Source organism: Cygnus atratus, chromosome 6, assembly GCF_013377495.2.
Source record: "Cygnus atratus isolate AKBS03 ecotype Queensland, Australia chromosome 6, CAtr_DNAZoo_HiC_assembly, whole genome shotgun sequence".
Taxonomy (NCBI): Eukaryota; Metazoa; Chordata; class Aves; order Anseriformes; family Anatidae; genus Cygnus; species Cygnus atratus.
In genome coordinates, this window is record NC_066367.1 from 16,210,240 (window position 1) to 16,221,567 (window position 11,328).

At 36.6% G+C, this 11,328-nt stretch overlaps 1 protein-coding gene across 1 annotated transcript in view; it reads left to right on the forward strand.

Annotated features, from left to right (window-relative positions):
- TTN (titin) overlaps nt 1-11,328 on the forward strand; it is a 239,629-nt gene that overhangs the window by 10,410 nt on the left and 217,891 nt on the right. The window contains 15 exon segments of the mRNA XM_035572644.1: nt 121-258; nt 1,991-2,266; nt 2,379-2,504; nt 3,590-3,871; nt 4,110-4,175; nt 4,685-4,943; nt 5,267-5,327; nt 5,440-5,652; nt 6,354-6,496; nt 8,446-8,651; nt 8,793-9,023; nt 9,585-9,829; nt 10,540-10,763; nt 10,879-11,043; nt 11,147-11,315. Of these exon segments, the coding sequence (XP_035428537.1) occupies nt 121-258; nt 1,991-2,266; nt 2,379-2,504; nt 3,590-3,871; nt 4,110-4,175; nt 4,685-4,943; nt 5,267-5,327; nt 5,440-5,652; nt 6,354-6,496; nt 8,446-8,651; nt 8,793-9,023; nt 9,585-9,829; nt 10,540-10,763; nt 10,879-11,043; nt 11,147-11,315 (2,804 nt within the window).

An 11,328-nucleotide genomic window follows, 5' to 3' on the forward strand; every position in this document is an offset into this window, starting at 1 on the left:
GCAGTGCACAAGGTTGTAACCCCTTAATTTACCTTCCCTGTTCCCATTCCAAAAATGCTTTTCCATTGTTCAAGTATCTTTCAAGATAACTGAAACTTTTATTTCTGCTGCAATAATTAGATTAAAAAGGAAGCTAAGAAAACTACTGTAGTTCCGAAAATAATTGCCACTGATAAAACCAGTGCACCAGTCACAGTGTCCAGAACTAGAGAAGAAATTACAGCCAAGAAAGAACAAATTCATCTAGCTTATGATCAGGTGAATACAGCTGTTGCAGATGTGAAATGCGCTGTTACAACTTATCTTATCTGCAAAACTCACCTTTTAAGACCTACTTGAGTACAATAGAATGTATTCAAATTAATTCGTGATAATATGCGTGTTAGGTGGGTTGATGTCAAGTAATAGAGTCAGTGTGATTAATTAAGTTTCTAGTGATACCAAGATAGATGCCTCACCCTGTTAGGAAATGCCACTTTTAAGACTACATTCAGATATCTCTGTGAAAGCTTACTTACTACCAATGACTTTCAAGTAGTGTTTACTTGTCCAAATTTCTGACTCAGAAATCCTTTTTTCTACAAGCGGATTCCTTGCAATTTTATGGTTGTCAGATGAAACAACTTATCTATATTAAGGCTGGGATTGTATTGTTCTTTGTACAATGAAAACTTTAACATCAATTCAGTTCTGTCCAGTTTATTATTTCTGACAATCAGACACTTGTTGACACTGCTTTGTTCCAGTAGGATTACCATAGTAGAAAAGCTTTTCTACTGTAGTACAGCTAGGAACTCTTATCTATGGCAGAACACTACAGTTGCAAATAGCTTTTACTTAAAGTCTATCTACTTTGTTAGAAACAGTATGGTACATTCATGCAGTACTGTTATAAAATATAATTTAAAGATCATGGCATTTGAAAATGACTAAAAGGAATCAGAATGCAAAAAGATCACAACTAATTGGTAGAAGATGTGAATTGAGGACCAAATTCAAGCTGGTATAAACAACAATTTTGAAATTGGCAGCAAACTGAACTGAGGTCCCTGTTACCTAAACAGTAATGAAATAATTAAACAACATGTTTGTAAACAATCATATTTTGGCCTTGCTTAAGTCAATTTATTTTAATGCAATAATAATTTTGAAATCAACATTAAATTATAAATTAGTTGTGGAGGTTTTTTTGTCATCCAAAAGGCATATGTTTCATATGCTGTGTTGCTACAGAGGACATCCAGACCAGTTACAGCAATAATAATATACAGTAGGACTAATCATCCTAATATTTACTGTTCAATGACTGGACAGAAGTTTGCACCCTGATAACATTGAAGCTGATGTTATTCATCGGTGATTAGAAAAAAAAAAAAAAAGTCCTGATAAAAGTACATTATTTCCAATTTCTCAGAAAGCGTAGATTTTGTTCTTTAGTAAAGTAATTTAAAATAGATTAGCATCTGAATTTACAGATATGCTTGCAGTAGATATTTCTATGGATATATTCATTTGTAAATACATTTGCATCAGATGCCAGACATTTCACACATTTTTAGTAGCATCTAAGTTATATGGAGTTGATGAGCATGCTGACTTTAAAATTGTGTATACACAATTGTGTATACAACATAGCTGTTGTACTCACCGAAAGTAGTCATAAATGTGACTATAAAGTATTAAAAATGCACTTGCATAGAAATATTGATATGCATAAAGCATTCAAGCATAGTTATGTTCTGAATTTGTGTAGACAGAGCTTGGAAAAAATATGTCTATATTTGAATCTACTGACTCTGAAGTGTATGGGTGAACATATTTGATGTTTGTTATTACTTTTGCATATCTGTGTATGGAATGCGCTATCTCTTTGTCTTGAATATACTTTACTGAGCAGTATGTGCCAAGTAAAATATAAGTATTTGCCAAATATGCTAGCTGTTAGTATAATGATGAGTATCTGTATAAATTCTGCCCATGTTATTTGTAGATTGAAGCTGGAAAAAGGGCTGAAGCTGTAGCTACAGTTGTTGCAGCTGTTGATCAGGCACGTGTTAGATCACCCTGGGAACCAGAGCAAGAAGATGAAGCTTATGTCAAGCAGAAAGGTTTGGAATATGGCTATAAGGAGCATGCTGTAAGAGAACATGTTTCTGAGGCACCAGGAGAACATCAGGTTGTCACTAAAGAAGTTAAAACAGTCTATGTTCCTCCTGAGAAACATATTTCAGCTGCTGAAAAGAAGGAAGTTCATGTATCAACAGAGGTTAGATTCTGTTTATGTTGCATTCTTTTCCAAAAACTATGTCCTGATTAAATCTGTTTCAGTTTGGAGAACAGCATCACATTCTCAACAATCTTTTCATTGCTTCATGTAGATGAAAAGAGACATGGAAACCAAGATAGAGAAAACAATTCATATAGAACACCCGCGACCCCGCACAGCAAGTCCTCACTTCACAGTCTCCAAAATTGCTGTTCCGAAACCAGATCATACATATGAGGTAAGAAGTGAAAACAGTGTATGAAAGGAGAACAGCATGCTCATTTATAATAACCACTAGCCACCCATTTTGCTCTTCCTCCAAATCCAGTATGGTGCTTTCTCGAGAAGAAGAAGGGTTGTATGTTCTCTACAGTTGTTGTTGTCATCTTCTTTGACTAATAAAGAGTAATGCTGTAAACAAACACAAACTGCTAAAATGTGATGTGTAACTATTACTGGTTTAAACAAGATTAAAACATATGTAAGGATTCTGCTTCAATATTTTGCCATGCAGTGAAACCATAAACACTTTTCGTACAACTTACATTTTTTAGAGAAGAAATATCCCTTTTCAAGCTTACTATTTGCATCACTTCACTAGCACATTGATAACAGTGCTTTCTTCTTTGCAGATTACCACGTGCTAAGCTATTTATAAAAAAAAAATCCAGACTGTATTATATCACACTGTTTTTAGTGCTGTTTTTTCCGTTCCTCTGACTCCTTCACATAATATTAAAAGTTCACAATTAACCTCTCATTCAAGCAAACCTTTTCTCCTCATCTTGACTTTAAGAATGAGCTGTTTTTTTCTCAAACATAATTAAACACTATAAACTTAATAAATATTTCTCTATAGATTTATGCATGTTTTCCAAATTTATTACACCTGCAATAACATTTTGAAATCTCTTCAGGTATTTTAATGCATGCCATTTATATGATTAGAGGTATAGTTTGATGTAGAATCTATCAAACTGATGAAATGGAAAGTTAAGGCCTAAAGTAAATAAATGTAGAGGACTTCTTACAAGTTTCACTTAAGAGTTTCTTGACTGTTCAAAGATCAAATTCTAAAGTAAAAACTGAGAAAATATTTGAATATTAGCCAAATAGTAATAATAATGGAGGGATTTTACATCTCCATTACTCTACTACTGCAATCCAAACCTACAAGTCATTTTTATAGATATAGCTTTTGCAGCATCGACAAAGGAACAAGGGGAGCAACTGTTGCATACACAACCTGCTGAAGAAATACACTATGCCTTCTCTGAAAATAAGAAAACTACAAACTGCAACCCTTTCTCTTCTATTCTGTAGGTTTCAATAGCAGGGTCTGCCATGGCTACTCTGGAAAAAGAGCTATCAGCTACTTCCGCTGTGCAAAAGATCACCAAGCCTGTGAAACCACCTCAGCTAAAGCCACATGAAGTCAGGATAAAAGCAGAGCCAGTTACACCTCCACAGTTTCCCTTTGCAGAGACTACTGAGACCTATAAGAGTCATTATGATGTTGAGACTCAAAAAGAGACAGGTGTAAGCATTAAAGGTGAAGCAGCGCGGGAAGATCACTTGGTGTTGCAGAAAGAAGGCGAAGCAAAGGTATGTCGTTAAGCAAATTTCAATCACTCTGACTTTTATCTTTAAAAATGAAGTATAGCTTATTTGCTATTTCCTCCTTGCAGTTTTCTCACTTTTACAACATTTGACTGACTTTTATTTCTTTGCTGTTTAGCTCAAAATCTTCTAAGGACCTAATATTTACCTGTCTAATTTCTTTTCTTACTTAATTCTGCTGTTTATTTCCTTGGCTTTATTAATTATGTTTTAAACAACCTAGGTGACAGAAACTGCCAGAGTTCCTGTGCCTACAGAAAGCCCTGCTACTCCACCCACCTTAGTCTGGGTAAGGAATTTTTATGTAGATTAAGGGAGTTACACTATGTTTACAACCATTTTGTATTGTGATTTTTTTTTTAATCTTTGAAAACTTGACTGTGAACATTTGGTTTTATTTAATCTTTTTACCCTGTATTAGACTTACTCAGCCATACGCTTAATCTCTTATACAAACTATCCTGAATGTGTGTTATGGGGGTGAGTGTTCACAATCATGTAACACAGTAGGTTGACCTTTGCTGTTCTGAAAAAAAATTCTCACCATGATCTGGAATAAACATCAAGCTACTTTTTCATTTTCTTTTTAATGAAAATGATGTTCAAAGATCCCAAATCCAGTTTCAAATACTTCCCTTTTAAAAATGCCTCTTTTTTTTTTTCATGGATACACTGCTGAACAGAACACTTTTTTGTAGTAGTCATTAAATTTTCCATTTAAAGAGGTTTTAGTTGTGTAAATATCTGTTTTCTAGTGAAAATGTGTATTGACTGTGATACTTTTTTTTTTTTATACAGGGTCTCAAAAATAAGACTGTAACTGAAGGTGAGTCTGTCACTCTGGAGTGCCATATCTCTGGTCATCCTCCACCTACTGTGACGTGGTACAGGGAAGACTACAAGATTGAGAGCTCAATGGACTTCCAGATCACTTTCAAAGCAGGACTTGCTCGCCTTGTGATTCGTGAAGCCTTTGCAGAAGACAGTGGAAGATTTACCTGCACTGCTACCAACAAGGCTGGGAGCGTCAGCACATCTTGCCACTTACATGTGAAGGGTAAGTATACGTATCACTGTAGAAAGATTATTATTTTATTAACTGCATATTACTTATAATGTAACTTAGATATTTTGTCAGTTGTCAAGTAGAACACGTGCCCTGATTTACACTCCAGGGCAGTTAGGAAACAGAACTGGAAGAATATATGAAAAAAAAAAAAAGAAGGCTGACAGACTCTTAATTTGTACTCTCAGTGCAAGTTCCTGGTCCTCTGACCAACTAGCTACTTAGCCTTCTTCTTTCTCTTTGTGTTAGCTAAACTCATTTCTTAAGCATTATTCTAGTATTCTACCATTCACTATATCATATTTGCCTTGCAGTTTCAGAAGAAACTGAAGCTCGAGAAACCGTTTTTGAGAAGGCTGTTACAGAAGAGAAACGGTAAAGTTACTTCCTAAACAGATTGGTCCTACTGTGGTCATTAGTTTCTTGCACTATATTTATGAGAGCTTCAGACATCAGATCACTTACCTGCACTTTAATCTTTTTTCAGCTATGTGGAGACAAAGGATGTTGTAATGGAAGACGTCTCTGTTGCAACAGAGGAAGTAACAGGAGAACCCATACCTCCTTTCTTCATAAGAAAACCTGTAGTACACAAACTAATTGAAGGTGGGAGCATTATTTTTGAGTGCCAAGTAGGGGGCAACCCAAAGCCACATGTCTACTGGAAAAAAGGTGGAGTTCCTCTTACGACTGGCTACAGGTATCTTAAAAACAATGCACAAAAACTCTTTAAACATATTTTTAATAAATGTTTAATTGGTAATACCATAACTTTGATTCCTTATTGATGCTGAGCTAAATTAATCTGTCTTTTCACTCATTTCTGTGAAAATTATAGGATCGTGATGTGTAACTTGAGGTCTGCTGATTTTAAAAATATAAATATTCAAAAGATCATAAAATGAGAAATGCTACATATTTAAAAAAAAATCTGGAAGAAATTGTTGTTTTATACTGTCTGTACAGTGTTTGCATTCTGTCTATGCAAATGTCTATGGAAAGCAAAACACTTTCTAGCAGAAAAAATATGCTTCTGTAAAACTGACTCATATATTGACTCATTTAATGACCCGTATTAGAATAAACTATATGCACACTGCATGTAACGTTTTACCATGTCTAATAAGTAGATCTCTGATACTTCAATTCTGCTCTTTGTATTTAATTTTTTAGTGACAGCTAAAAGAAAATAGGCCTGTGCTCTAGTTTCAGTATGGTTACTTTTCCTGAGCTTTTCTGCAGATTCATTGAGTTAGAATTGCCTGCAAAAGTTTCTCTCTTTTTTTTTTTTTTTGGTCTTGTATTAGTTGTACAACTAATCAGAATCACTGTTAAAGGAAATTCATGAAAAAGTCTGCTCATAAGAATTATGGAGATCTTGTACTTTTATGTTTTCTATAGATACAAAGTGAGTTACAAACGAGAAACTGGGGAATGCAAACTTGAAATTTCCATGACTTTTGCCGACGACGCCGGAGAATATACTATTATTGTTCGTAATAAACACGGAGAAGCTTCTGCAACGGTCTCCTTACTAGAAGAAGGTACGTTGTAAATTAAAGGAATGGGGAAAATACTTTTTACAATTCATTTTAAAAAGAGAAAAACATTCTAAATTGTGCTGCAAATTCTTTGCAGTTTAGTTTGTTCAGTTCAAGAAACATAAAGAGAATGTGCTGATACCTGTACTAACTGGTGGCTCTGTTTCTGCCAGGTAAAGAGTTTGACATCAGGTTCTTGATGGATTTATGTTCTTTTCTGGAATGTGTAGCTATAGAAATGTTCTGTATGTTATAAGAGTGTATGTAACATATTTGCAGAGTTATGTGGGGAAAGGAGGTTAAAAAAGTAACAGGCTTTTCTATTACAGGAAAAGAAGTTAGCTTAGATCCACACAATATCCTCATCTATAAATTGAAGAGAGATGGGTTTGAGAGGTGGACTATTTAGTGGATAAGGGATTGGCTGGATGGCTGCAACCAGAGAGTTGTGGTCAACAGCTCTATGCCCGGTTGGAGGCCAGTGAAAAGTGGTGTCCCTCAGGGCTCTGTCTTAGGACTGGTGCTGTTTGGTATCTTTATCAATGACATAGAGAGTGGGATCCATTGCACCCTCAGCAAGTTTGTAAATGACACCAAGCTGAGTAGGTGCAGTTGATAGAACAGAAGAAAGGGATGCCATCCAAAGGGAGCAGGACAGGCTTGAAAAGTGGGCCCATGTGAACATAATGAGGTTCCACAAGTTCAGGTGCAAGGTGTTGCACCTGGGTTGGTGCAATCCCAGACATGAGTAGAGACAGAATGGGAGAACTCATTGAGAGCAGCCCTGCAAAGAAGAACTTAGGGGTTCTGGTGGACAAAAAGCTTGACATGAGCCAGCAATGTGCACTTGCAGCCCAGAAGGCCCTTTGCATCCTGGGCTGCATCAACAGAGGCATGGCCAACAGGTTGAGGGAGGTGATAGTCCCCCTCTACTCTGTCCTCATGAGGCCCCACTTCTTGGAGTACTACATCCAGGTCTGGGACCCCCAACATAAGAAGGATGTGAACCTGTTGGAGCAAGTCCAGAGGAAGTCCTCGAAGACGGTCAGAGAGCTTAAGCACCCTTTCTATGAAGAAAGGCTGAGAGAGGTGGGGATGTTCAGCCAGGAGTTAGAGTAGGCGCTGGGGAGACCTCACTGTGGCCTTTCACTATTTAAAAGGGGTTTATAAAAAGAGATGGAAATTGACATTTTACATGGGCAGATGATGATAGGACAAGGGGGAATGGTTTTATATTAAAAGAGAAGAGATTTAGATTAGGTGTTAGGAGGAAGTTCTTCACTCAGAAGGTGGTGAAGCACTAGAACAGGTTGCCCAGAGAAGTAGTGGATGCCTCATTCCTGGAAGTGGTCAGTTCCAGGTTGGATGGGTCTCTGGGTAACCTGATCTAGCAGGTGGCATCCCTGCACATTGCATTGGGGTTGGAACTAAATGATCTTTAAGGTCCCTTACAACCCAAGCCATTCTATGATAAAATTCTATGATTATTTTCAGCTGTCCATGTAAAAAGCATGAGAATCATTTAGGTTGGAAAAGACCTCTAAGATCATCAAGTCCAACATTAACCCAGCGCTGTCACATCTACCACTAAAAGAGGTTGCAGGAGACAGAGCTGTGGGGAAGGAAGTAAATATAGTCACTAAAAGTGCTTTCACTTAAAGAACTAGAATACTTATAATGCAGAATAAAACTTTTACCTGTTTATAAAACTAATCTGAGGGCAGCAGTCTACATTTTATTATTAGTTGCATTTTATTGCCTAGGCAGACAGAATCTCTGCTCAAATCACAACCCTCCCCCCATCATTGTACAAAATAACATCAGTTTTACTAATGTTAATTAATTTCACTGTTGTACAAAAGCAACAGTAAATTAAGTTTGTACTTCTTTTCTATTTCAATCCAGTGCAAACCACAAACACTTAGCAAAGTTAATGTTTTGTTAATTCTTAGCTGATTACGAGGCCTACATAAAATCGCAACAAGAATTGATGTACCAAACTCAAGTGGCTGCATATGTACAGGAACCTAAAGTGGCTGAGGTAGCCCCACCTATTTCATATGGTGACTTTGAAAAAGAATATGAAAAAGAACAAGCCCTAATTAGGAAGAAAATGGCAAAAGATACCATGGTGGTCAGAACTTTTGTGGAAGATGAGGTATGTCTACCACTCCATGCTCATTTTGTATCCTGACGAAAAGAACTGTTTGAAATCTTTTTTAATTTTACCAGTACAAGTCATTTCTTTTCAAGGTCATTACCTGACATATGGAACTAATGGTCTTGCTTTTCTGTACAGGAATTCCATATTTCTTCTTTTGAAGAAAGACTTATCAAGGAAATTGAACTCAGAATTATTAAGACCACCTTAGATGAACTCCTTGAGGAAGATGGAGAGGAGATGATGATTGATATTTCTGAATCTGAAGCTATTGAGGCAGGATTTGATTTAAGATTAAAGAACTACAGAACCTTTGAAGGCACAGGAGTTACTTTCCATTGCAAGACAACTGGATATCCATTGCCAAAGGTACTCCAAACCTGTATGACATTTTTGTATTTAAAAAAACCTCTGGTGCTCTACTTGAAAACACCCTTAACCATCTCACTGTCATAAATTCTACATTCTACACAGAAAATGGCAAATCTCAAAAGAAATGCCATCTTTTGTTTTGATATCAGGCTGAATTTTTCATTTGTCCCTTAATACAGCAGTGTTAGATTGGTTAGCTATTTCAAAGGTACGTTAGGTTTAACAGTTAAGTAGGTCTTGCTTCTGAATTTCTGTGAGTTAGCACTCACAAGTGGGGAGCACAGTAACAAGCCTGGTCTAGATCACTTTGCTCTCCCTCAAGAAAAAGGCTTTATTTCTGTTTCTAGCTCAAGAATATCAAAATTTATGTTTCAGGCTACTGTGGAAACATATTACTTTAGTCTAACATTTTTACTTAAACTAAGAAAATGTTAATACCTCTAGAGCAACAATGCATCAGCTGAAAAATAGAAAGTTGTAATTGTTGTATGTATGGGCCATTACTGGATATTTGTCTTTAGCAGGGTTCACTTAGCATTCCTGTTTCTTTCCATGCAGATTGCATGGTACAAAGATGGTAAGCGCATAAGGCACGGAGAGCACTACCACATGGAAGTTCTGCAAGACGGCAGTGCCAGTCTGCGTTTGCCTGTTGTTTTACCTGAAGACGAAGGAATTTATACTGTCTTTGCCAGTAATATGAAAGGAAATGCCATTTGCTCAGCAAAGCTCTATGTTGAGCCAGTTGCACCCACGGCAACTCCAGGTTATATGCCAGGACCAGAAATTATGAGAAGATATAGGTAGGTACACACTAATACACATTTCTTGAGAATTCACTCTTCTGCAATAAAGACTGTCCAAAACCTCATTATACAGAGGCTAAACCACTTAGGTTATCAAAGCTTGCATACTTCTGGAGAAGTTCTAAATGCTGTTTTCATGGCTTGCACTGATTTATGTGCCAAGTTAATGTCTGATTTGCCTTCTTAGTGAGCACTGCAGTTCCCAGAGTACTATCTTTCACATGCATATCCAGCCACAGTGTCAGATTTACAACCTCAATAGCCATATCTTTCTTAAAGTGGTTGTGTTTCAGAAAGAAAAAAAAAAAAAAAAAAAAAAAGAAAAGAATTGTATTTGGAAGTTTAGTACTGTATGCAACTCTTATTTCCCACTCTCGAAACAGCTGTATTTCTATAACAGAAAAAATCCAATGTTGCCATATTCTATCTAAATATACATATATGCACACACATGCAAAAAGCATACACTGGATTACATCTGTGTCTGTACAGTATCTGAAAAAAATAAATTTCACTGACTGTGGTGTATCCTAATACGATTTGTCAATACAAATTGCTGTCAAAAAGAAAGAAAATTGACTACACAATTTCTCACATAGATAAATTTAAACACTTTAAAATATCTTGTTAAAGGCAAAATTTGAGCTTTGATTATCATGTCAGCCCATTGCTACATAACATTGCCATATCTTTTCTAATCCTTCCAGGTCTATTTCTCCACGCTCTCCAAGCCGTTCTCCTGCCCGCAGCTCTCCTTCTCGTTCTCCTGCCCGCAGATTAGAAGAAACTGATGAAGGACAATTAGAGAGACTATATAAGCCAGTTTTTGTGCTGAAACCTACATCATTCAAATGCTCACAAGGGCAGACGGCAAGATTTGACTTAAAAGTTGTTGGCAGACCTATGCCAGAGACATACTGGTTCCATAATGGTACATCAGTTTCATTTTCATAAAAGAATAATTTAAAAAAATAATCTTATGAGAATTTTACATCTTGTTGGGACACATTCTGAGTGCATTCTTTTTTGTTCATTTGTTTCTGCAGGCCAACAAGTGGTTAATGATTACACCCATAAAATAGTGATAAAAGAAGATGGCACCCAGTCATTGATCATTGTTCCTGCTATGCCCGAAGACTCTGGTGAATGGGCTGTAATTGCTCAGAACAGGGCAGGCAAAGCTTCAGTATCAATGACATTGACTGTGGAAGGTATCTACTGTGCATGCTATTTTTAGGTCGCTGGGCAATGTTTTCTATTAAAAAATGTGGTTATGTCAATTCCTATTGTGGTAACCTTCCCTTGCTCTTTCAGCTAAGGAAGACCTAGTCAGACCACACTTTGTGGAAAGGCTGAAAAATGTTAGTGTAAAAGAGGGCTCTAGACTGGAGATGGCTGTGAAAGCTACTGGTAACCCTAATCCTGACATTGTATGGCTGAAGAACAGTGACATCATTGTACCTCATAAATATCCCAAAATAAAGTAAGCAGTTGTG